This window comes from Dysidea avara, chromosome 8 (assembly GCF_963678975.1).
Source record: "Dysidea avara chromosome 8, odDysAvar1.4, whole genome shotgun sequence".
NCBI classification, from domain to species: Eukaryota; Metazoa; Porifera; class Demospongiae; order Dictyoceratida; family Dysideidae; genus Dysidea; species Dysidea avara.
In genome coordinates, this window is record NC_089279.1 from 29594239 (window position 1) to 29622214 (window position 27976).

The 27976-nt window shown below is 35.6% G+C and overlaps 2 protein-coding genes across 2 annotated transcripts; one reads left to right on the forward strand and one right to left on the reverse strand.

Moving 5' to 3' along the window:
* LOC136263062 (ADP-ribosylation factor-like protein 2-binding protein) lies at positions 1 to 5716 on the reverse strand. Its single transcript, XM_066057519.1, has 7 exons — positions 5622 to 5716; positions 5512 to 5563; positions 5394 to 5455; positions 1976 to 2082; positions 345 to 430; positions 200 to 296; positions 1 to 150 (listed from the first exon to the last, which is right to left on the reverse strand). Exons 1-7 carry the CDS (start codon positions 5626 to 5628, stop codon positions 73 to 75), a joined length of 489 nt encoding a protein of 162 aa, XP_065913591.1. The 5' UTR covers positions 5629 to 5716; the 3' UTR covers positions 1 to 72.
* LOC136263061 (lipid scramblase CLPTM1L-like) lies at positions 5692 to 27856 on the forward strand. Its single transcript, XM_066057518.1, has 23 exons — positions 5692 to 5908; positions 5957 to 6057; positions 6782 to 6983; positions 7402 to 7526; positions 7836 to 7911; positions 8106 to 8223; positions 9184 to 9278; positions 9331 to 9415; positions 9893 to 9996; positions 10741 to 10857; positions 10914 to 11031; positions 12011 to 12066; positions 12204 to 12248; positions 15109 to 15224; positions 16701 to 17386; positions 18591 to 18665; positions 18878 to 18926; positions 21644 to 21759; positions 22239 to 22916; positions 24049 to 24123; positions 24336 to 24384; positions 27108 to 27223; positions 27703 to 27856. The coding sequence occupies exons 1-15, from the start codon at positions 5738 to 5740 to the stop codon at positions 16777 to 16779; spliced, it is 1608 nt and encodes a 535-aa protein (XP_065913590.1). The 5' UTR covers positions 5692 to 5737; the 3' UTR covers positions 16780 to 17386; positions 18591 to 18665; positions 18878 to 18926; positions 21644 to 21759; positions 22239 to 22916; positions 24049 to 24123; positions 24336 to 24384; positions 27108 to 27223; positions 27703 to 27856.
* Positions 27857 to 27976: the final 120 nt, after the last annotated feature.

Consider the following 27976-nt stretch of genomic DNA (forward strand, 5'->3'; position numbering starts at 1 on the left):
TTACAAACAAAACACTGAAACTTTTACAGTACATTGTTATACATAAGTGAACAGGTTGCTAGAAAACATGCTCTAATGCCCATTAGTTGATGATGATAATGGAGTAATTGTTAGTCCAAGTGATAAGTCAGGAACTTTGCCCTCCTTGGCCTGTAGGAGACACATAATATACTGTCAACACTGGTAGCTGGTACTGTACCTTTTTGTAGCTAACTAACATTTCCTTGAAGGTCAGGAAATCTGTAAATGATACAAGTATATCAAAAATTTCTAAGTCTATTTCATCCTTTCTTGACCTATAAAAATAGAGTTAAGTGTCTTTCTGTTAAAATTCTTGAGCTTACTCTAATGATTTCATGAAGGATTCCATAGAAAACCCTGGCATTCTTGTTTTTAGCTCATCTTCAATATGTTTTTCTATCAATTTAGTCTGTGAGGAGACAAAGAAATAGAAATAAATGCCATCACACAAAAATGCATATACAATCAGGATACATGATAGTGTGTCGTGTGGCCAGGAAAGCCAATATATCCGAGCATGCAACAGACAAGTGTGTACTTTAACATGGTTTTCATGGATACGTACCTCAATAATGGTTGAGCAGAAATAGTCCATTTTGTGCAACATCCCTCAGGATAGGATATCTTCCGTACCAAATTTTGAGCTAAATCAATCCAGCCATCTTTGAGATATGCTCATTCAAAGTTTCTTCAACTTTTCATCTTTCACGTTAATTTTTCTTTTCGTACCACTTACAAAATTTGCCATAACTCAATCAAGCAAGCTTTATTGGATCCTTTTCAAATTTAGACAGTGTAAAGAGCATATTATAGCACATCCATCTTTCAACTTCTGAACAAGTGGCAAAATTTTACGAGTGATTTTCAAAAATTACAAGTACAATTTTTGTCAAGCCTGCAGGATAAACAACTGACAGAAATGAGTTAAAACTCAGTATGCAGATAAGCTGGCCATCATAGGAGAATATTAGCTAAGGAGATATAAGCAAATATGTGAAACAAACGTGATTGAGATACTCTAACAGAAGAAGTAAAAAAAAACATATATGAAAAATGCTAGAAAAATTTGTTCACGGCTTGAACCAGGGACTTCCACACCTAGACATTTAACCCTGCCACTACTGTTTGTTGATCATCTAACTTAATTTCTACCTTATAAAGTGAAGGTCTGGTGACTACACTAGAATAAAATTCATAGATCTATTCATGGAAACTCTATGTGCATTGTATTAGAAGTGTTCAGAAAAATGTGCACTCTATCAGAGTACTACAAAAAATGTTAATAATCAAATGGTGCAGCAATCACTCAGTCAAAATACTCTAATAGAGCAGTCAGCCTCATTGTGATTTGTTGTCGTGTCTACCAGCTAAACTGCTCATGTAAACTAGTTGAATTGTGTCAGATAACTATCAAGGTACAAACCTTCAGTAATGTGGTGGAAATCTGTTTAAATATTAGTGAGTTATAACGTGAAAACCAGTCATACATGTATGTACCAAACACATTTTGAGATCTCTTTATAAAGCAGTCATATACATGCGACGTTCAACAACTGATCTATGCAAAAATTGACATTGTACTTGTCTGCCTTAAACTTAGCATTTTCCTTGTATACATACAAATTTTTGAAGGACATAATTTTGACAGATTTTGCAGATACTTAGCTGTCTGTAAAAATTTCATCCTTGAAAATCCAGGAATTCGTAAATCCACAAAACTTATGTAATTGTATGCATACGGTATCTTAGATATGCTCATAGAGCATCCCATTCTATGAAACCATACCCTACAAATGACAGTAACAGTGATAGTCAAACATTTTTTGTAAAGCACACTGATATGTTTCACATACAAACCCTCTATTCACATGATAAACTCACTAAGCAATATGCATAGTTTTAAGATCAAATTGTTTATGGTTAGTGAATTTGATAAAAATACAGGTAAACTCACATAAAGATTAAAGATATCAGTGTAGATGAATTTGTTCTCCTCCTCATCCTCAAAGTGATGATAGTGCTCGTCCATAAAGCCATTCAACAACTTCTGAAATTTCTCATCTAAAGTAGAGACAACCTCAGCATGTATGACAATGTCACATTCCAGGCCACCATACTGTATACAAAATGTCCATGACATAACATAAATGATGAAAATTTGGCGTGACTAGGGAGAAGTTTGAATTTGGTGGAAAAAAAAGGAAATTTGCCATACTTTATTTGCCAATCAGCCATTTTATATGTGACCAAAACCGTCATCTACACATAATAGTGTGTACTTTTGTAACAAAATGAAAAACAAAATGAAAACACAAGGTCCAGAAAAAATTATTTAAGTTTTTATCTCCTCGATGAATTAACACTCCGATGGGATAAATCCTGGGCATCATTGTGTTCCCCTGTTCATAGGAAGTTCAAAAATTCTTGCTGCACCTCCATACACACGAGGGTTTCTGAGTTACAGACGTTTATAAATATTGCAGTGATGAAAGAATTTACTGACGACCATTTCTTCAGTGAATTCACTTTCCTTCTCAAACATAGAAGCGTACCTTGGGTAAAAACTATACCTTGGTGGATTCACAAATTCATGACGAACACAATGAGCCAAGATTCAACTCCGTACACCACTGTATCAGTATGGTTTAGTACGTGCCGTAAATTATTTTCTCGGTGGCTTTTATACTTATTGATTTATTTGCTCATCTGGCTGAGTGGCTGTCTAGAGCTGTATTTCCCACACTGCATAACTTAAGAAGCCGAAACTTATAGCAAGTCCATTCCTCTGTCCCTATAGACAACAAAGAACAAATTTAACATGACTTTTGAACAATGTGTGGATACCAACGGTAATTAGGTTGCATATTGTTCTGCATGGTAAACTTGTCAATCTGCCAACCTGCTATGAGTCACCAACCTTCATCATTTAAGATTTCCCTAACCAAGCAGAACCACATACATACATAGCTTAGGTGAACATCTTAAGAGGCACAGCATTACAATATAAAACAAGATAGCTTTGTCTCTGTGTGTACACATTAGGGCTGGGACAAAGCTTCGAATGCTTCGTGGGTTCGAAGGTTAAGTAAACTTTGAATTATTAAAGTATCCTTCGAAGCTTCGTAATGCACTCACAGTCTATGAAAGATTTACAAATAAACGTTGTTATCTTTATTGCAGCTGCTTATACCTCTTGCGTGATCAATGTTCATCTCTTCACGATCAATTTTCGTGTGCCACACCCACTTTTAAACCATCACAGTTCAGCTTGCTACCATAGTTGCAGCCTTTAAACACCTTATTAAGTGGTAGATAATGTATGGAAAATGTACTTTTAGCCATTACTTGGTGTTTACCTGTGCATGGTTGCAGTATAGTGTACACGCCCATTTGCAATCAATCGATTACATTCAGTACTGCTGCTATGCACTTTCCAAATACTCACTACCTGATTGACCTGACCAAGTGTAAGAACAAATCAGACACATTCAACATTGCATGGTCAAAGTCTAATGTATCAGAATTGAAACCAGTTCTCACACAGCTCACCTGATACCAATCTGGACTATTTAAAGCTGAGGCACTACATTTTGTAAAGTGTTTAGTATAAGGGTAGCTATTAGAAATACTGATAAATCACCATGGCTCTACATATGTTTACGACACATTCCCAATATTAAAGTGGGTGTGGCTCATGATGGAAGTTGGCCTACCACAAGATTAGACTATGTCTCACACAATAACAACCAATCAGTGTGCATGGCCCATCATAAGTCTATAGACAGCAATGGACAATACTTACAGACTAAAATACTAAATAGACGGACATGGCTGCATATAGTCCTACAGGCACTAATCCTGATAAGTGGGTATGGCTCACAATTATGACATGTTAACACACTTTCAACAAATTCATTTTATGTGCGATCCAATCTGGATAATCTGTAAAGCACGTCAGACATGGATAACCCGGACACAATGTGACAGTTGACCTGGCCCAGTTTCAATGCTGGTACACATAATACACATGTATGAAACTCTGTCACTGTATGTATCACACACTAAAACTGCAAAGTGACAATGATACACTGATACAGCTATGTAAGTGATACACAATTTAGCTGGTCCTGATATTTAGTAAAGATCAAAGAAGCATCCAGTCAGGTAAACACTAAAAATATTGTCTACCTGTGATTTCAGATGCTAAAGTCAGTAGTATAGAGTGTATAATGCCAATAGATACCTGATCATCCACATGGCGATTCAAGTGGAGAGCTTAAATACAGAAGTAATGGATTAAGTGTCCCATCAGGAAACTGATAAATAAATAAAAGCAAGGAATGCAAAATTTCCTGTATGCATAAATTTTAAAGGGAGAAAACACACATAGGTAATGGTCAGTAAATGTAAAGAGACAGAAACTCTAAGAATACATATTTACAATAGTAGAATAATCGACTTTTTCCAAAAAGTGTATAATGGAAAAGAACATAGAGCACACATACAAGATTCATACATGGAGATGGACCGAACATCACCACATGGTACCCTCTTGATAGATGTCACATAAGTAAAAGAATGTACTTTGTACAAACACAGCATCCAGGGAATTATTAGTTTACAGCTACAGGCACTGTGTGAGTAACTTGTTTAACACATCATCACATAACTTATGTTATTCAGTTGTAGCAGAAAAATGATGTAGAATACTGTTAGCGTAAGTCTACCTAGTAAGCCAATTGCAAGCATCTTTTTACTAAAATATGATCTGCTTTATATTTCAGCCTTATCGGTCCAAGTGAGTACCACAATTTCTATTGCTGCAAACAAAGCTGTCACTCCAGCCTCATGTAGCTAGCCACATCCATAGTCTAGTCATAATGAGTAGTTGGCTTGCTCATTACTTCAAGTTCTGGAGCAATTCCAACTACACGAATTCCAATAAGTAACCAATGTGAATGGTTACTTTTATCAGAACTTTTAAACATCAATCCCACAGTCGGACTGTTTCAGTAGCAACTTATTCACATTTCCATCAGACATTTACATAATAATCAGGTAGTGGTTTAGCTTGCCACAGAGGAGGTACAACACACTTTAAGCGCTATCAAAAAGAATGTGTTAATTGCATATTTTGACTTTTAAGCTGATGAGGTGGTCCTATTAACGAAAATTAAATACATGTAATATAATGGAAAATATGTTTGGACTTGCTGGACCTGGCCACTAAGTGAGGTTTCACTGTTGTAACATTGACAAGTTCCAAGATCTGCAACACTCTGCTTTGAACACAAACAGCTGCCAGTGTCTGGCCCAGTACTTAGCAAATTACTCAATACATACAGACATACAAACAACAGCAAAACACCCACCTATCAAGATATCTTGTAAGTGACCAATAGTTTCATCAAATAGTTTATCTTTCCGTGAAGATCTTAACAACAGACACATAATAAACAAAACAAAACACATTTCAAGTGATCCGCTAACCCCGCGGATTTAATCGTGTCTTCCTTTTCACCGTTCGCACTCCGGGCTGCCTCTAACAAATAAAACGCAAATTATAACGTTCACTAAGCGATGTATCCTTAACAAATTACCTGCCATAGTTGAGATAAACAGCTGCCTTCACTTGCGCGCTAGTTTCATCTTTCTAATTAACGCCCGCCATTTTCTAAATAGTGCCTAAGAAAATTCGTGTCATATAGCAACGGAGATGTTCGGGCTGCGTGGAGTGACGTTCACTACTGTAACGGTTGTGTTGTTTACGGCAATGGTACTAAACAGCTTTTGGAGTCTATATTCGTTGTTTCGTGTGCCGCTGTGCGCGCTAAAAGATGAAACCGCTTGTATTAGACCGTACTATGGTCCAGAAGATCAGCTAGACGTTAGTTGCACATGTAATATTCATTCTGTAACGTTTTGTTTGCTGCAGTTGCGTGTATACATTTCTACTATGATGTCACCTGCCACCACCTCAACCCTGTCACTTGTATTACATGAAAAGAAGTTCTTTCTAACAGAAACATGGAGCAAGTGAGTGGATGTGTTGCTATGCTGTGTAGGCCAATTGGTGCAAATATACTATTATGTTATCTTTTTTTGTGATATAACCTAAATTGAGAGAGAAACTTGCAGTTCTTTGTGTGATAGAAACAGGGTTTTTTTTTTCTAATGCATTCAAGATCTTAATGTATACATGGACAAGGGGGCATGTAGCTCTGCGAAATTCAAACATAGCTGCCGTGTGTTATAAAAAGTAACTATATTATTCCTTTAGGACATTATACGGAGATGCATGCTCAAGTACATCATGTTACTGAAATGAAGCTATGGAAATGAAGTCAAATGGCATGACAGAAGAATAGTAGAACAGGCATAACAGGGTAGCCTTTCTGTATTCACAAGTGATGTGAAATTACTTAACTCTACTATTGTAAAGTTATCCTTCAACTTGACAGCAGCCGCCTATCGAATCCAGCTTGGTTGCCTTCACAGAATGCAATGAAGTGGTGGTTCGTTCTGCACATCGCTTTTTTTGGTCTGCGTATGGATGATGATATAATGGAAGTAGCCTAACTGGAAGCCATGTTTGAACTTTGCCCGTTGTATCAGTAGTATAGTACAGAGTTATACGCTCCCTTGTCTGTAGGATTCAGTGCGCTCCTGATGCATATCATGCATGTATGTATATACACTCACAATATCCACACACTCATGCACACACAGACTAATTATAATTCCTTTGTTACTGTTACAGGACAATTAATGTATCTCTACCTGACAATGCAAGATACAATAGGACCTTGTATCTTCATATTTTTATTTGTCCGAGGGGCAAGTCCCCCTTGCAGCCACCAAGTAACATCCAATCAATTCATGCTATTGTACCCCAGACAACACATGCCATTCCTGAATCTACTGCCTTCAATTTAGTAGGAGGATCTAGTGAATTAAAACAGGTTGGTAATGTGGAGATGTTCAGTTGTTTATATACATGTAGGTTTTGTATTTAGTATGAGTAGTACATGTGTACTATGTATCTCTTGGTATCTGTGTATAGCACTTCTACTGTTGCTGAATGTTATCCATCAATTTTATTTTGTGTTGTGCATGTAGTATGTTTAAATGCTGTATAGAATAAGTGTTACAAATTTCTATGTGTTAGCTTGAGTCTTTGCATGTGGTGTCATTATTAGAGGCTAAACATGCATATGGGACATTCATTTTTTTCTGTCATAATTTTACAGTGTGTAAGATTTATCAACTTCAACCATAAATAAATCTGTACATTTCACTGTAAATTAAACGAAATACCAATGCTATTGTGTTGTCATGTATGTATCTAAATTTTGTAGTTACCACATTGTGTTTTGTTAGGAGGACAGTGTTGGTCAGTACAGGCCGGTCAGTCACTGGCATCCTCACCTCAACATACACAGTGTTACTGACAGACTATTGTTTGATAGGATGACCACACCCAACGATGTGTGGATGATTGTGAAGTGAGTTGTGTATGTGTGAATGTAACCATGCAGTTCAGTTTTAAATCTCAATGACAGTACTCCAAATGAATTGTGTATGATAGGTGACCAATTTGTATGGCCTTGAAATACTGAGCTAGCTGCTTTACATGGTCACTATAATGAGGCGAGCAGGCTTTTGTGAAGGAACTGGCTGGCAAGTGGCTCTTTCTGCTTCATATGCATGTTGTGGCATGTTGAATAGCCTAACTTGCTTCATATATATAGGCTTACTTTATTTACTATCTTAGCATTTCATTCATAATGGTGATCATACATTATGTTGTTTAGACCAATACCCTCCACTCGTTTCTATTTACCAGTATTGTATGTGGATCAACTGAGTGTTCTCCAGAGACACATGAAGGTGAGTGGTTAACAAATGTATCCATGCATGTTCATCATTTGTTAAGCAGCAACTTTACTTTCCTAGTGTAGCTCTCAGTAGTGAGATGCAACTTTACCCACACAGTAACAAATAATAAAAGCCAGGCAATAAATATAGATACTAGATAGGCAAAATTTCATAGAAAGTTACGGACCAGTTCATTTATTGTGTAGTTGATGGAGAAGTCAGATAGTGTGAAGGAGCTACAGATCAACTATTCCCCAATGTCACTTGGTATGATGAGACTACTGAACCATTTTACTGTGTCACTGAATTCTATGAAGACACTGGGTGTGTAGTATATGTGTGTTATCATGTACATACATACATACATACCGTATATGACCGTATAGAAGCCCGGGCATTTATTTCCTATAAATCATTTTTGACCCGGCGTTTAAACGAGACCGGTGTTAATTTGGACCCGGGCGTTTATTTCTTACTAGCCACTCGACAGGTGCCAGTACAAGTACCTACAAAATACGAAATCCATAGCCCATCACGTACATAAACCCATTTGGACTCCTCTGCTGGGTGAAACATTGGAAGTCGGGCGGAAAGATGACAATGACCACGATAAATACGCTATGGCCATCGCCAGAAGAGAAGGCATAGTCGAACAAGACAAGACATCATAAGACTGGTGACGAGACATCACTGTATAGTTAGCAGCTGACACGATTTTAGAACCCCTTTCAGTGCATATCATCAGCACCCCGGCGTTTAAATGAGCCCCGGCGTTTATTATGACAGTCCCCTAGCTGTACCCGGCGTGTATTTGAGCCCCTGCGTGTATTTGAGCCCGGCTTTAATACGATCATATACGGTACATACATACATACATACATACATACATACATACATACATACATACATACATACATACATACATACATACATACATACATACATACATACATACATACATACATACATACATACATACATACATACATACATACATACATACATACATACATACATACATACATACATACATACATACATACATACATACATACATACATACATACATACATACATACATACATACATACATACATACATGCATACAGTATGGGTATGTGTATTTGCATCTGTACAAGCATGTATATCACTAAGTATGCATGTGTGATTACTAGTGTGTGTGTGCGTACATATAGTGTGATATTTTATTCAATAATTCTTGTCGATGTTTTTATTGTAGTGTAAAAATATTATCCTGCAACTTTTACTTGTCTTACTTGATAGGATTCTCTGACAAAGACTTGGATGAACTCAAGGGGATATTTGTGGACACTAACATCTATCTGTTAGCACTGACCTTTTTTATATCCTTCTTTCATGTGAGCAGCCAATGATGATGGTTTTGTGTGCATTTATACTTTCCGTATTCAGTTGTTATTTGATTTCCTGGCATTCAAAAATGACATATCATACTGGAGGAAGAGAAAGACCATGGTTGGATTGTCTACAAGAGTGGGTAGGTGATAGTAGTAAGCTTTGATTTTTTTCATTTAACTGAGAAAGCGCCTAAATGATTGCTCTATTGGAGTATTTAGGTGTTCTTTTAGAGTGTTAAAATAGTATTCTTGTCACAGACTCTTTCAGAACTATTGTAATAATGTTTCAGTAGGTGGTCCCTACTCCCTGGGAGTTTGGTTCAGTGTATATTTTTTATATGGGCACTTTGGGACTAGCCAATGGTGCCCTGATGATCAAGGTGTCCTAGTCAGACTATTTTCTAAGTAAGGGATACGTTGGGACCTTCACTAAGAGTCTGAATTATGTAGACCTGTGTCTTCATGTGTCCACATTAACAGGTACTAGAGTTGAATACATTATTTCATGTATGCTGTATTGGCAGTTCAAGTTACCAAAATTTATGTATTTATGTGGTATATACAGGTGTACGTGCTGTAAATAGTGGTAAATTGTTGCCTCTTTTTCACACTTGTAGTATTGTGGAGGTGTTTCAGTCAGGCGGTCATTTTCTTGTACCTTCTTGATGAGGACACCAGCTTGTTAGTGCTGATCCCAGCTGGAATAGGATCAGTAATAGAGGTATTTGTGTACTGGAATTGTTACAATAGCTTCTCAGTTTGTCCGGAGTCTTCCCTAAAAGTGGAAGGGTGGTGCTATACCGCTCTACTTTGCTAAAAATCTTTTGATACAAGGAATGTGCATAATTAAGATAATGACTTTGATGTTGGTGACAAACTAACAGTTTTACCACTCTACTTTATTTTGCTGGGGATAACTCTACCTTGTGTATGTATATGTTTATCCGTACCCTTAAATTGAAAATGACTGTTCAATTAGAGCATTTTGACCTCATATGTTTTGTCTACAAAAAATTGAAGTATTTGAAAGAGAAGATCTTGAACATCCAACAGCAACAGCTACACCACAAGTTAAATGGTCTAAACACTGCTATCATTGTCTGTATCACCGCTAACTAAGAGTCTATTATTGTGTTATAGAATTATTTGTTAGTGTATATGTCCAAAACCCAACTACTGAACTTTCAGTTTGGCTGCAATTCAATAAAGTAGTGTAGCATACATACAGTGTAATGTATATAATAGCAGAGAACTCCAGCACAGTAGCTATTGGCTATGACAAAAAAAATTATATTTTGTCAAAAGAAAGTTTGGTAAATTTGTTGTGAGGTGGAGAAAGAGTTTAGCCTAGTAAAACAGTGCAATTTTCTTTCCACCAAATTTCCTACTGTATTTTGGTACTGTAGGACATTGATGCACATAGTGGTACTGTATTTAGTCTGTTACAGATTTTTTCACTACTCAGATCTGGAAAGTCACCAGAGCGTTGAAATTGAAATTTATATGGACTGGATTTTGGTTGAAAATTGAAAGAGGCAAAACGACGAAGAATGAAGAAGAAACAGCAAGCTTTGACTCACAGGTAAGCTTCTAATAATACATCATCATGATTGATGTAACTTTGATGTCATCTTTTAGGCTATGGGTTATTTGTCTTACCTGCTATGGCCACTGGTGTTAGGTGGTGCTGTATATTCCCTCCTGTATGTAGCCCATCGTAGCTGGTACTCCTGGGTGATTAATAGTCTAGTGAATGGTATGGAATGATGTGTACATATATTATAGTGGAATGTTGATCATGTACTGCTTTACTTAATTTGTATGATTGTGCTGCACTAAGATCCTAAACAGTTAGTAATCATTCAGTTATCCAACCCTTTATATCTGTCTTATCTGGATTGAAAGTGACTGTTCTATTTGAGTAGTTAAATATACGAAATTTCTGAAAGGTTAAAAAAGAGTTTATCGTAACAGTATCTTCTTTACCATGCCTCACCATACACAGTTATTAACTAGAAAGATTTACAAATTCCACATACTAGTTAATTGGAGGTGACGTTGGTTGCATTGATCACATGATCAATGCGTTGCGGAACCTAGCTACAATAGAGGAAGTTACATGATCATTGTGTCGTACAGATGCTTGATTATAGAGTAAAGCCTTCTAATTGGTGAAGGGCCATCTGGCTTTGGTACACTTGCTACCTTTTCCTCCATTGTAGCTAGATTCTGAATAAAACCAACCACGGAGTACAGTGTGTTGCTTGGCCAGACTCCAAAAGGCCTGCGGATTGAGCCACAGTACTTTTATGAGAACTGTTTGCTATCATTTCACTCAGGTTAGGATACTTTACTAAACGATTTACTTTCAGGATCAAAGATTCCTGGTCTCACTCATGGTGTCTATGTGTTCCCCTTCCAGTAGCTCAGCAACTAGCTATACGTAGATACTAGACAGTACAAAACAAACACCTGAAATCCGTTTAACCTTGAGGATCACTTAATTATTTATAGTTGTATTTTCAATAAAATTACGAAAACTTATTAAATTATTTTTGAGCTAAATCCTTTAAAATTTTCATGCGGCACTGTATAATCTGTATAAGGATGCTCTTCAAATGTTTAAACTAATTCAAAAACTATGCGTGAATGCTTTTATTTCATAAGCTCACTGTATACATATTTTTCAAATGCTTGATATATTTGCTAATCTTCTTTAATCATATGTGTCTTAGGTGTTTATGCATTTGGATTTCTATTCATGTTACCCCAGTTGTTTGTAAATTATAAGGTGAGCATAAATAGTGTTTGATGAGTCCGTGTTCATTGTGTGCATCTACAGCATACAGTATGTGAACGTACGTGTGTATCTGTGTGTGAGTGTGAGTGTGTGATGTGTGTATTATAAGAGTGTTTTGTTATTTTCAGTTAAAGTCAGTAGCTCATCTTCCCTGGAGAGCATTTATGTATAAGGTAAGCCTGTATTATGGTCTTATCTCAGTCAACAGTAATCCTATGTACCATACTGTACTTAGTACATCTGTACGTCTTGCCATACTGTAAGTTCAGTTTTAAGTAATGAGTAATGTAGTAAAAATGACAATGTGTACATGAATACATGAATGATAAAAACAATGATATGAATTGATAAGTGATGTGACTGCCGAAAATATACATGAGATAGTCCCATATTATAATGTCGTCTATTGTCCTACTACTAAACTGTCTAGTCTCCAAGATTGTTAGTTGATCTGGAAATTTAGGATGTCTCCAACAGTCAATAGCACTTGTAACTTGAGGGCACCCAACTTCAACAATTTATCAAGTTGTTCACATCTTTGTTTGTCATCAAGTTTATCAGATCCCATTTCCTGTGTGTACACACAATTTATAATTGCCACCTGGCTATAATGACATTGTTACTTAGGCCCCAAACAAAGCTAAGGTATTCTTCACAACCTCACGAATATGACCACCTCATTGTAGTGACCAGGTCCCAAACATGTACTTCATGACCTCATTAATAAGGCCACCTCATTAGAGTGACTATGTCAAGTAGGTCCCAAACATAGCTAAGGTGTACTTCATGACCTCATTCAACAAGACATTCTCATTTTAATCACCATGTTACTGAGGGGTCAGCTTCGTGTATTTCGGTCCCAAATAGAGAGGTGTCCCTGTTAATGAGGTTTCACTGTACACGCAATGGTTATCTTACCATCTCCTTGTCTGGTTCCTGCTCATCCATGGGTGGGTCAGTTGGTTGAGGTTTGTCACTGATTTTACCGTCACCAGTTGAGTCTAGTTTATCTGCTGGTTTTGGTGTAGCTGCTGCTGCAGTATCCTTAAGCTTACTATCCAATGCTTTAGTCTAGAGTGTGTGGAGAGTCGTGATGAAGTGTATGTAGTAGCGTGTCCAGGTGTAAACTTACCAGGTTGTTAAGGGCTGTGATACTTTTTTCCATCAGCTTGATAGTTTTATTGTAGAAATCAGTAGTAGTCTCATCAGTTTCATTGTTAGCAAGTTGTTGAATAACAGGGAGTAGTTGTGTTAGTGATGTGATGTCATCCTTGATGGTATTGATATCCTACAAGTGTAAGAGAACAGTAACATTATTTTGTATGTGCCATGTGTGTAGTGTGTGTGTTGTGTGGGTGGGCAGGCGGGCGGGCAGGTGTGTGAGTGTGGTGTGGTGTGTCTGCATGTGTGTGTTCACACGTGTGTGACTGGTATAGTAACTCACAATGTCATTAGTGGACTTGCGTACATAGCAGTTTGTTCGAGACATGTTAAATGTTTCATTCTACAAAAAGATAACAATAAGGGTCACACTAAGTTTAAACTACAGCTAATGTTAGTAGATATGTGTACTCACCATCTCTCTCTCCAAATCATCTACTGATTGCTTTGTGTGTAAAACATGTAATTGTGCAGTTGTCAGTAGTCCATTGATGTCAGCAGTAGAGTAGTTGGTGGTCGTCGTGTTTTTTGTTGTTGAATCACTATTAATGGGAGCTGCTCGACTACCACCCATCATCATTGATATGACTGCTACAAGAATGATAACGATCAATTTATTCATTTTCTTCTCCAGTCTCTTTTTATACTAATTGAAATTACAATAGAAATTTATCAATTCTCTTTGTAGATTTAATTCTTGTCAACTGACAAGTTCAACTGCAGTCAACCCTTTTATACTCTTTTTCTGCTGTGTATTTTGCAACTAAATTTAAATTTAGGATCTGCTGTATGAATGACGATGGGTTACATTCCTATCCCATTACAAAAGGGGATTTTTTTTATAAAAAGCAATGTAAACACCAGGATATTTTTAAAATTTTTTAATTCCACCATTTTATCCACATCCTCTGTTGCCAAATATTAATTCCTTCTGGGAAAAATAGAGAATTAGCTGTTGTTTACTAGCATGAATGTGTGTTCAGTACAAGAGTTAATATTACCATGATATATCCCATTGTCTAATATTAACAATGGAAATAAGTGTTTTATTGATTCCTGTGGTTGTCTTGCAACAAAGTGACAAACAGGTTTCTTTGAAATGTTAAAAAATCAACCAAAGTTATTTACATGCCATGGCTTCTACTTTTTTATACAATTTGTATGGTGACATATTAGTCATTGTTATGTGTAAAGTTTATTCATTAAAAAAAAAACAATAGAAGATTACATCCAGGATGACTGATCCTTGTCCGTACAGTTGAGTTGTAACAACTTGTTGATTTGTATAAATTGTGGTTTCTGGTTAGTATCAAGTTACTCTCAAATCCGGTATTAAAATCACCAACAATTTTATCACATCATTCTGATACTAGTATAGGAACTTTAATAATTTTTGAACTAAGATTATGCATGCTTGGCAGTACGATGGCTTTTACGTATATACACTGTACCTACAACTGTTTTAACCTCAATCACATACTAAAGTTACCAGCTTAAAAATAGTATAAGTATTCCCGGCCATAAACATAACAGTACTAAATTAAATACCAGTATGATGTGAAAATGTCCCCATACACGTATGCATGCTTGGCCTCAAGTCATTAGGCTGGGCTGTGGTGAGTTGGTCTTTATTAATAAGATGGTGTACTCCTTGCATGACAAACTATTGACTGACAGCCATACTATTTGCACAGTTGTCATAATCAGGAAATGAGTTGTAATAATACCACTGTGTGTCAGTTTTGATTATGAAAGAATAAAATTTGTGTACTGCTGGGATGTGTATTGTTGTGGTTGTAGTATTGCTTAAATACAAGATGTCTAATTTATTTTCTCAAAAACTTGGTCATCCTAACTTTGTATATTGTACAGGCATTCAACACTTTTATTGACGATGTGTTCGCATTCATCATCACCATGCCAACATCACACCGAGTTGCAGTGTTCAGAGATGATGTTGTGTTTGTTGTCTATTTGTACCAGAGATGGTGAGTAGCCCATTGTGCAGTCTCTGCTTATGTTACGTAGTAAATAACTATACAAACATGTGTGCATCTAGTCAAACATTAACTGGTGGCTGACTAGTTTACTCTTAGTGGTTGTCACTTTCAACCATTGCTGAAGTGTTACATGTTTGAATGGTCATTTAGGCCATGTTAAAGCCACTGCTCAGAAATTTCTGGGCAAATTTGTATGCAACGAACCCAATCTAATCACAATATACACAATGGTATGAATGCTAGTTTACAAAACTTATAGTATGTACACGTTGAGCTGAATCCTCAAAAACATTTAATAACCCATGATCAAGGATTCAATTACACACAATCTTGAAATTTGGCTCATTTGTAGTACTGCTTGACCCGCTAAAAATATTTCTGACAATATTTACGGCCAATCAAAATTTTCACAATACACTTCCTATGGAGAAGCCATATAAATACAGTGTCCATTACAGCCCTTTCCTGCATTTTTAATAGAGCCAAACCGTACGTGTCTGTTGTTGACACCTTTGCTTTTACCACTGATCATCTGGTTGGCTGAAATGTTAACTTTGTTGAGAAAAATCCCCTTTTAATTTTTAGCTGTTTTTCAGGATCAACTTGTACATACTATAGTGTTGAACACTTTACTATCTAAACCACATCCATAATTCCTGTGTAATCTGACACTGTTAGCTACTTCAATAAGACTTCACCAATATCCCCAATTTGACACAGTTTTGGGTACCAATGGATGTCAAATTATTAAAACTTACCGAATATGTGACCGTCTCAGCAAAAACCCGACTTGTTCGCACAAGAATGCGTATTGAGAAAAATGAAATTTAAAAATAATTCGTAAAATTACGCATGCTACAAAGAAAAATACACAAGTTTTTATCGGGCCAGTATTCAAAGAAGGAAGACTCAAATCAATTAAAACTACTGTATATACCATCTTATTCGCCTGCTCATGGAGAGTTTGAAAATCTTTGTTTCGTTTCTGTAGCTTCAATGGTATGCATGTCACGTGCGTTTGTTTACGATGCGGTAAATGTAAACAAGATCGTCATCGTTTTTTCTACCAAGCCGCTTTCATATCCATATGTGCAAGTGTCTACAGGACTAACACTATACCTTGGCTGATGTACTGATCCATGGTGAACATTTTAAGCCAAATTGCAATGCTGTAGACTAATCCAAACGGAAGTTATGACTGTGAATGTAAGCGCATGTAGTTTATTTTCAGTATAGTCACTGTACAAATCGATTATCTTACTCTTCCTACTGGCTAGTGCTATAATTTCAAAACTACACACCACAGAAGGCTGAAACTTTGGTGATCCATTCCTTGGAAACTGCTAATAATGCTGAGTGAATAAAAAAAATTTAATTGTGTGAACAAGTTGGGTTTTTGCTGAGACGGTCACATACACTATTGTTAAGTTACATTAACATAATGTGTACTGTTTTATTATGTAGGTTATACCCTGTGGATAAGGCAAGAGTGAATGAGTTTGGAGAATCACTTGAGGACACACAAAAGCACAAAAGTGACTGAAGTTCCCTTGTATCACTGTACATTTTAGCCGCCATTTTATATTTTTGTTTTATCATTATTAATAATTACTACTTAGCAACCAATGACAGTGTGAAATACTACAAGTGTGAGCAAATTAGCTATAAACTGTTTAGTAAGAATAAATTGTGCATTTCTTAAGAACATCAGTGAAGTTTTAGTGGTGTCTGGCAGTAGTCTTGTGTGGCTAGGCCGCAAATTTTAAGGGCAGGTTTTATTCTGTCCCCGGTGCAAATGATAAAGATGTCTGGCTATGTGAGACTCTAGTCAAGCAGTGGTCTGCATGCAGAATACTAAATGTTATAGAATGAGTGATACACTGCAAATATTTGGAGAGGTCAGTAAATGTGATTAACACTACCCTTCGGTGGGAAATGTCTTATAGAAAGTAAGTTGCCGTTTTGTAATTTGGTTTACAAAAATATATTTTTTACACATTGAATATTCATGTATTTGTGTTGTTAATGTGTTGCAGAAAATTTCCCTAACAAGAAAATTGTTGAAAAAGAATTCCCTATTACTCTCCATGTTAGATCACATCAACACCCATGGTGTGGTCATGTGGTATGCCTGAAACCAAGAATAATATGTGAGTATTATCCAATATGCAAAAGGGCATTAATTTTGCCATTTGTGCAGTTGCATTGATACTACAAGTTAATACCATGCAAGAGTACAATAATAGATGGGGGTAGAAGGGAATTCAAGGTTCCCCTTAGGAATTTCCCATACTGTATACACTTAAGAGGAGGGGCTCACAATAAAAGTACTTTGCAGTATGCATGCTATAAAATGTTTACATTCATAATCAGGTATGAACTCTGTGATAATCTCTATAACCAAATCGTATCTTTTTGTGTGGTTTGTGGTTAGTATCAAGTTACCCTCAAATCCGGTATTAAAATCACCAACAATTTTATCACATCATTCTGATACTATGGCTAACCAGCATAGGAACTCTAATAATTTTTGAATTAATTTGCATAAATTAGTGATATGAAATGAAATTAACTATGAAGATATACAAACTCACATACTAAAGCTAATGTGTACAAAATCACAGGAATTGTTATTATGTTACCATACGTGGGCAACGTGGCCACATAAATTTTAAGGCTTAAAATATAACAACTTTTAGTTCCATTATCCTATACACACCCCTTTTGGTTTTCATTTACATTAGTGACAAAATGCAGATATTTTATTTCAGCTTATTATGTGATATAAAGTTTGTGCCCACACAATAAGCCTGGTTATCACATGCCCATCCAATCTCTCACATAATTGTGACTAACAATGACAACATAACGCGTGTTTAAGTATGTGTATGTTCTGTTAGAGTACTGAAATGAAACTATAAATGAATGGGCTTGAATTATCCAAGTATTCCACTTCTCTGAACACTTTTATCATTGACCGTATCATTATTAATCATAGACTGAACCATTTGTTAGTACATTTATCATAAATATACACTAGCTATTAAACTGTCAGCTCTGCTGTAAATTCAATAACACAATGTACATACAGTGTATGGTATACAATAGTAGGGTACTCTGGCACTGTAGCTATTGGCTATGGCATTTACTGCAGTAATATTTTGTCAAGAAAAGATTTGGTGAATTTTTAATCAACAAACTAGAGATGGATAACCTGTGTTTATTGCTCAATTATTAAATTTCTGGTCCAGTACATGTGAGGTGGGTAGCTAGGATTGGTATAAAACTGATTTTGAAACACGCACACTATTCAAGCAAACATACTTTATTGTTTGCTGATTTTTGGCTACTTAGATCTGAAAAGTCACAAGAGCATTAAAGTTGAAGGACTAGATTGTGGTTGAAAATTAAACAAGGTTTGACCTACAGGTAAGCTTCTTATTTTACTTCACAATGTATATAAAACAATGATGTCCTGCTATGGCCACTAGCTGGTGTTGGATGGTACCATATATTCCCGCTTGTATATAGCCCATCGTATCTAGTACTCCTGGGTGATTAATAGTCTAGTAAATGGTATGTGTGCACATGTTTGTGTGTGTATGTGAGTGCGTGTGTGTATTATAAGAGTGTTTTGTTAGTTTCAGTTAAAGTCAGTAGCACATCTTCCCTGGAGAGCATTTATGTATGGTAAGCCTGTATTATTGTCTTATCTCAGTCAACAGTCAAATCCTGTGTGCCATACTGTACTTAGTACATCAATACATTTTGCCATAATTCAATTTTAAGTAATGTAGTAAAAATGACAATGTGTACATGAATACATGAATGATAAAAATGATGATATGAATTGATAAGTGATGTGACTGCCAAAAATGTACACGAGATAGTCCCGTATTATAATGTCATATTAATTGTGTCTATTCGACTCTATTGTCCTATTATTAAATGGTCATAGTCTACAAGATAGTTAGTTGATCTGGAAATTTAGGATGTCTCCAACAGTCAATAACACTTGTAACTTGAGGGCACCCAACTTCAGTACTTTGTCAAGTTGTTCACATCTTTGTTTATCATCAAGTTCATCAGATCCCATTTCCTGTGTATAACACAACTTAAATATGCCACATGGCTATAATAACATTGTTACTTAGGCCCCAAACAAAAGCTAAGGTATTCTTCACAACCTCATGAATATGACCACCTCATTAGAGTGACAATGTTAAATAGGTCTCAAATAATGCTAAAGTGTACTTCATGACCTCATTTTAGTGATCATGTTACTCAGCTTCATGTATTTCAATCCCAAATAGAGAGGTGGCCCTGTTAATGAGGTTTCATTGTACATGCATGGTCATCTTACCGTTTTCTTATCTGATTTCTGCTCATCCATGGGTGGGTCAGTTGGTTGAGGTTTGTCACTGATTTTACCATCACTAGTAGAGTCTTGTTTATCTGTTGGTTGTGGTGTAGTCGCTGCTGCAGTATCCTTAAGCTTACTATCCAATGCTTTAGTCTAGAGTGTGTGGAGAATTGCAATGAAGTTTGTGTAGCAGTTTGTACAGGTGTTGAACTTACCAGGTTGTTAAGGGCTGCAATACTCTTCTCCATCAGCTTGATAGTTTTATTGTAAAATTCAGTAATAATCTCATTAGTTTCATTGTTAGCAAGATGTTGAATAACAGGGAGTAGTTGTGTTAGTGATGTGATGTCATCTCTGATGGTATTGATATCCTACAAGTGCAGGAAAATAGTGACCCTGTTGTGTTCGTGTGTGTGTAGTGTAGTATGTATATGAATGTGTGTAACTATATTAACTCACAACATCATTAGTAGACTTGCGTACGTAGCAGTTTGTTCGAGACATGTTAAATGTTTCATTCTACAAGAAGACAATACAAACACAATGATAAGGAATACTACAAACTACAATTAGTGTTATGTAAATAAGTGCATGTACTCACCATCTCTCTCTCCAAATCATCTACTGATTGCTTTGTGTGTAAAACATGTAATTGTGCAGTTGTCAGTAGTCCATTGATGTCAGCAGTAGAGTAGCTGGTATTCGTGTTTTTTGTTACACTATTAATGGGAGCTGCTTGACTACCCATCACCATCATCATAGATATGACTGCTACAAGAATGATATACTTATTCATTTTCTTCTCCAGTCTCTTTTTATACTAGTTGAAATTACGATAGAAATATATAGAAATTTATCAATTCTCTTTGTAGATTTAATTCTTGTCAACTGACAAGTTCAACTGCAGTCAACCCTTTTATACTCTCTTTCTGCTGTGTATTTTGCAACTAAACTTAAATTTGGGATCTGCTGTATGAATGACAATGGGCTACATTCCTTTCCCATTACAAAAAGGGGGATTTTTTTATAAAAAGCAATGTAAACACAAGTATATTTTTAAAATTTTTTAATTCCACCATTTTATCCACATCCTCTGTTGCCAAATATTAATTCCTTCTGGGAAAATGGAGAATTAGCTGTTGTTTACTAACATGAATGTGTGTTCAGTACAAGAGTTAATAATATACCATTGTCTAATATTAACAATGGAAATAAGAGTATAACTATTTTTATTGATTTCTGTGGTCGTCTTGCAACAAAGTGACTGGGTTTCTTTGAAATGTTCAAAAATTAACAAAATTATTTACATGTTATGGCTTCAGCTTGTTTATATAATTTGTATGGTATTATTTAGTGGCATATTAATTATTGTCATGTGTAAAGTTTATTCATTTAAAAAAACAATAGAAGATTACATCCAGGATGAATGATCCTTGTCCGTACAGTTGAGTTGTAACAACTTGTCAGTTGATTTGTATAAATTGTGGTTTGTGGTTAGTATCAAGTTACCCTCAAATCCGGTATTAAAATCACCAACAATTTTATCACCTAATTCTGATACTAGTATAGGAACTTTAATAATTTTTGGACTAAGATTATGCATGCTTGGCAGTACAATGGCTTTTGCATATATACACTGTACCTACAACTGTTTTAACCTCAATCACATACTAAAGTTACCAGCTTAAAGATAGTATAAGTATTCCCAGCCATAAACATAACAGTACTAAATTAAATACCGATATGATGTGAAAATTCCCCCATACACGTATGCATGCTTGGCCTCAAGTCATTAGGCTGGGCTGTAGTGAGGTGGTCTTTATTAATAAGATAGTGTACTCCTTGCATGGCAATGACGACTATACTATTTGCACAGTTGTCATAATCAGGAAGTGAGTTGTAATAACACCTCTGTGTGTCAGTTTTGATTATGAAAGAATAATATTTATGTAATGATGGGATGTGTATTGTTGTTGCTTTAGTACAAGATGTCTAATTTATTTTCTCGAAAACTTGGTCATCCTAACTTTGTTATATTGTACAGGCATTCAATACTTTTATTGACGATGTGTTTACATTCATCATCACCATGCCAACATCACACCGAGTTGCAGTGTTCAGAGATGATGTTGTGTTTGTTGTCTATTTGTACCAGAGATAGTGAGTAGTCCATTGTGCAGTCTCTGCTTATGTTACGTAGTAAATAACTATATAAACATGTGTGCATCTAGTCAAACATTAACTGGTGGCTGACTGTAGTTTACTCATTGTGGTTGTCAGTTTCAGCCATTGTTGAAGTGTTACGTGTTTGAATGGTCATGTTAAGTCATGTTAAAGCCACTGATCAGAAATTTCTGGGTAAACTTGTATGCAATGAGCCCATGCACTCTAATCACAATATACGCTATAGTATGAATACTCAAAACTTCGTGTTGAACACTTCACTATCATCTAAACCACATCCATAATTCCTCTATAATCTGATAGTCTAGCTTTGTCGTCCAATAAGACTTTTGTGTAACACTAATACCCCCAATTTGATGCAGTTTTGGGCACCAATGGATGTCAGATTATTAAGACTTACCCAATATACTATTACTAGGTTGCATTAGTATAATGTATACTGTTTTATTATGTAGGTTATACCCTGTGGATAAGGCAAGAGTGAATGAGTTTGGAGAATCACTTGAGGATACACAAAAGCACAAAAGTGACTGAAGTTCCCTTGTATCACTGTACATTTTAGCCGCCATTTTATATTTTTGTTTTATCATTATTAATAATTACTACTTAGCAACCAATAACAGTGTGAAATACTACAAGTGTGAGCAAAATAGCTATAAACTGTTCATTAAGAATAAATTGTGCATTTCTTAAGAACATCAGTGAAGTTTTAGTGATGTTTGGCAGCAGTCATGTGTGGCTAGGCTGCAAATTTTAAGGGCAGGTTTTATTGTGTCCCCAACGCAAAAGATAAAGATGTCTGGCTATGTGAGACTCTAGTCAAGCAGTGGTCTGCATGCAGAATACTAAATGTTATAGAATGAGTGATACACTGCAAATATTTGGAGAGGTCAGTAAATGTAATTAACACTACCCTTCGGTGGGAAATGTCTTATAGAAAGTAAGTTGCTGTTTTGTAATTTGGTTTACAAAAATATATTTTACACATTGAATATTCATGTATTTGTGTTGTTAATGTGTTACAGAAAATTTCCCTAACAAGAAAATTGATGAAAAGAATTCCCTATTACTCTCCATATTAGATCACATCAACACCCATGGTGTGGTCATGTGGTATGCCTGAAACCAAGAATGTGAGTATTATTCTATATGCAAAAGGGCATTAATTTTGCCATTTGTGCAGTTGCATTGATACTACAAGTTAATACCATGCAAGAGTACAATAATAGATGGGGGTAGAAGGGAATTCAAGGTTCCCCTTAGGAATTTCCCATACTGTATACACATAAGAGGAGGGGCTCACAATAAGAATTCCTCAAAGTACTTTGCAGTATGCATGCTATAAAAATGTTAACTCTTCATGCATAATCAGGTGTGAACTTTGGGATAATCTCTATAACCAAATCATATCTTTTTGTGTGGTTTGTGGTTAGTATCAAGTTACCCTCAAATCCGGTATTAAAATCACCAACAATTTTATCACATCATTCTGATACTATGGCTAACCAGTATAGGAACTTTAATCATTTTTGAAATAATTTGCATGAATTAGTGATATGAAATCAACTACACAGATATATAAACTCACATGCTAAAGCTAATGTGTACCCAATCACAGTGTGCCACTTAACTGATAGTAATTGTTATTATGTTACCACATGTGACCACAAATTTTAAGGCTTTACACATCTGCATTTATATTAGTGACAAAATGCAGATATTTTGTGATATAAGGTTTGCAACCTCTCATATAGTTGTGATGTGCTAACAATGACAGTGTAACGTTGTGTGTATAAGTATGTGTATGTTCTGTTAGAGTAAACTGTATTAATGGATGGGCTTGAATTATCCAAGTATTCCACTTCTCTGAACACTTTTATCATTGACCGTATCATTATTAATCATAGACTGAATCATTTGTTAGTGTATTTATCATAAATACACTAGCTATTAAACTGTCAGCTCTGCTGTAAATTTAATAACACAATAATTATACATACAGTGTATGGTATACAATAGTAGGGTACTCTGGCACTGTAGCTATTGGCTATGGCATTTACTGCAGTAATATTTTGTCAAGAAAAGATTTGGTGAATTTTTAATCAGCAAACTAGAGATGAATAACCTGTGTTTATTGCTCAATTATTAAATTTCTGGTCCAGTACATGTGAGGTGGGTAGCTAGGATTGGTATAAAACTGATTTTGAAACACGCACACTATTCAAGCAAACATACTTTATTGTTTGCTGATTTTTGGCTACTTAGATCTGAAAAGTCACAAGAGCATTAAAGTTGAAGGACTAGATTGTGGTTGAAAATTAAACAAGGTTTGACCTACAGGTAAGCTTCTTATTTTACTTCACAATGTATATAAAACAATGATGTCCTGCTATGGCCACTAGCTGGTGTTGGATGGTACCATATATTCCCGCTTGTATATAGCCCATCGTATCTAGTACTCCTGGGTGATTAATAGTCTAGTAAATGGTATGTGTGCACATGTTTGTGTGTGTATGTGAGTGCGTGTGTGTATTATAAGAGTGTTTTGTTAGTTTCAGTTAAAGTCAGTAGCACATCTTCCCTGGAGAGCATTTATGTATGGTAAGCCTGTATTATTGTCTTATCTCAGTCAACAGTCAAATCCTGTGTGCCATACTGTACTTAGTACATCAATACATTTTGCCATAATTCAATTTTAAGTAATGTAGTAAAAATGACAATGTGTACATGAATACATGAATGATAAAAATGATGATATGAATTGATAAGTGATGTGACTGCCAAAAATGTACACGAGATAGTCCCGTATTATAATGTCGTATTAATTGTGTCTATTCGACTCTATTGTCCTATTATTAAATGGTCATAGTCTACAAGATAGTTAGTTGATCTGGAAATTTAGGATGTCTCCAACAGTCAATAACACTTGTAACTTGAGGGCACCCAACTTCAGTACTTTGTCAAGTTGTTCACATCTTTGTTTATCATCAAGTTCATCAGATCCCATTTCCTGTGTATAACACAACTTAAATATGCCACATGGCTATAATAACATTGTTACTTAGGCCCCAAACAAAAGCTAAGGTATTCTTCACAACCTCATGAATATGACCACCTCATTAGAGTGACAATGTTAAATAGGTCTCAAATAATGCTAAAGTGTACTTCATGACCTCATTTTAGTGATCATGTTACTCAGCTTCATGTATTTCAATCCCAAATAGAGAGGTGGCCCTGTTAATGAGGTTTCATTGTACATGCATGGTCATCTTACCGTTTTCTTATCTGATTTCTGCTCATCCATGGGTGGGTCAGTTGGTTGAGGTTTGTCACTGATTTTACCATCACTAGTAGAGTCTTGTTTATCTGTTGGTTGTGGTGTAGTCGCTGCTGTAGTATCCTTAAGCTTACTATCCAATGCTTTAGTCTAGAGTGTGTGGAGAATTGCAATGAAGTTTGTGTAGCAGTTTGTACAGGTGTTGAACTTACCAGGTTGTTAAGGGCTGCAATACTCTTCTCCATCAGCTTGATAGTTTTATTGTAAAATTCAGTAATAATCTCATTAGTTTCATTGTTAGCAAGATGTTGAATAACAGGGAGTAGTTGTGTTAGTGATGTGATGTCATCTCTGATGGTATTGATATCCTACAAGTGCAGGAAAATAGTGACCCTGTTGTGTTCGTGTGTGTGTAGTGTAGTATATATATGAATGTGTGTAACTTTATTAACTCACAACATCATTAGTAGACTTGCGTACGTAGCAGTTTGTTCGAGACATGTTAAATGTTTCATTCTACAAGAAGATAATACAAACACAATGATAAGGAATACTACAAACTACAATTAGTGTTATGTAAATAAGTGCATGTACTCACCATCTCTCTCTCCAAATCATCTACTGATTGCTTTGTGTGTAAAACATGTAATTGTGCAGTTGTCAGTAGTCCATTGATGTCAGCAGTAGAGTAGCTGGTGGTCGTGTTTTTTGTTGTTGAATCACTATTAATGGGAGCTGCTTGACTACCCATCACCATCATCATAGATATGACTGCTACAAGAATAATATACTTATTCATTTTCTTCTCCAGTCTCTTTTTATACTAGTTGAAATTACGATAGAAATATATAGAAATTTATCAATTCTCTTTGTAGATTTAATTCTTGTCAACTGACAAGTTCAACTGCAGTCAACCCTTTTATACTCTCTTTCTGCTGTGTATTTTGCAACTAAACTTAAATTTGGGATCTGCTGTATGAATGACAATGGGTTACATTCCTTTCCCATTACAAAAAGGGGGATTTTTTTATAAAAAGCAATATAAACACAAGTATATTTTAAATTTTTTTAATTCCACCATTTTATCCACATCCTCTGTTGCCAAATATTAATTCCTTCTGGGAAAATGGAAAATTAGCTGTTGTTTACTAGCATGAATGTGTGTTCAGTACAAGAGTTAATAATATACCATTGTCTAATATTAACAATGGAAATAAGAGTATAACTATTTTTTATTGATTCCTGTGGTCGTCTTGCAACAAAGTGACTGGGTTTCTTTGAAATGTTCAAAAATTAACAAAATTATTTACATGTTATGGCTTCAGCTTGTTTATATAATTTGTATGGTATTATTTAGTGACATATTAATTATTGTCATGTGTAAAGTTTATTCATTTAAAAAAACAATAGAAGATTACATCCAGGATGAATGATCCTTGTCTGTACAGTTGAGTTGTAACAACTTGTCAGTTGATTTGTATAAATTGTGGTTTGTGGTTAGTATCAAGTTACCCTCAAATCCGGTATTAAAATCACCAACAATTTTATCACATCATTCTGATACTAGTATAGGAACTTTAATAATTTTTGGACTAAGATTATGCATGCTTGGCAGTACGATGGCTTTTATGTATATACACTGTACCTACAACTGTTTTAACCTCAATCACATACTAAAGTTACCAGCTTAAAGATAGTATAAGTATTCCCAGCCATAAACATAACAGTACTAAATTCAATACCGGTATGATTTGAAAATTCCCCCATACACGTATGCACGCTTGGCCTCAAGTCATTAGGCTGGGCTGTAGTGAGGTGGTCTTTATTAATAAGATAGTGTACTCCTTGCATGGCAATGACGACTATACTATTTGCACAGTTGTCATAATCAGGAAGTGAGTTGTAATAACACCACTGTGTGTCAGTTTTGATTATGAAAGAATAATATTTATGTAATGATGGGATGTGTATTGTTGTTGCTTTAGTACAAGATGTCTAATTTATTTTCTCGAAAACTTGGTCATCCTAACTTTGTTATATTGTACAGGCATTCAATACTTTTATTGACAATGTGTTCGCATTCATCATCACCATGCCAACATCACACCGAGTTGCAGTGTTCAGAGATGATGTTGTGTTTGTTGTCTATTTGTACCAGAGATGGTGAGTAGCCCATTGTGCAGTCTCTGCTTATGTTAGGTAGTAAATAACTATATAAACATGTGTGCATCTAGTCAAACATTAACTGGTGGCTGACTGTAGTTTACTCATTGTGGTTGTCAGTTTCAGCCATTGTTGAAGTGTTACGTGTTTGAATGGTCATGTTAAGTCATGTTAAAGTCACTGATCAGAAATTTCTGGGTAAACTTGTATGCAATGAGCCCATGCACTCTAATCACAATATACGCAATGGTATGAATACTCAAAACTTCGTGTTGAACACTTCACTATCATCTAAACCACATCCATAATTCCTCTATAATCTGATAGTCTAGCTTTGTCGTCCAATAAGACTTTTGTGTAACACTAATATCCCCAATTTGATGCGGTTTTGGGCACCAATGGATGTCAGATTATTAAGACTTACCCAATATACTATTACTAGGTTGCATTAGTATAATGTATACTGTTTTATTATGTAGGTTATACCCTGTGGATAAGGCAAGAGTGAATGAGTTTGGAGAATCACTTGAGGACACACAAAAGCACAAAAGTGACTGAAGTTCCCTTGTATCACTGTACATTTTAGCCGCCATTTTATATTTTTGTTTTATCATTATTAATAATTACTACTTAGCAACCAATAACAGTGTGAAATCCTACAAGTGTGAGCAAAATAGCTATAAACTGTTTAGTAAGAATATATTGTGCATTTCTTAAGAACATCAGTGAAGCTTTAGTGGTGTCTGGCAGCAG

Excerpts from the sequence above, each read along its gene's own strand:
- LOC136263062 (XM_066057519.1), bottom strand. Across the intron at positions 5,456-5,511 it reads GACACGATTAAATCCGCGGG|ATCTTCACGGAAAGATAAAC; the intron begins GTTAGCGGATCA and ends TCTGTTGTTAAG. Across the intron at positions 151-199 it reads TGTTAGTTAGCTACAAAAAG|GCCAAGGAGGGCAAAGTTCC; the intron begins GTACAGTACCAG and ends TGTCTCCTACAG.
- LOC136263061 (XM_066057518.1), top strand. The coding sequence starts at position 5,738 with ATGTTCGGGCTGCGTGGAGTGACGTTCACTACTGTAACGGTTGTGTTG. Across the intron at positions 5,909-5,956 it reads GTCCAGAAGATCAGCTAGAC|TTGCGTGTATACATTTCTAC; the intron begins GTTAGTTGCACA and ends TGTTTGCTGCAG. Across the intron at positions 9,997-10,740 it reads GAATAGGATCAGTAATAGAG|ATCTGGAAAGTCACCAGAGC; the intron begins GTATTTGTGTAC and ends TTCACTACTCAG.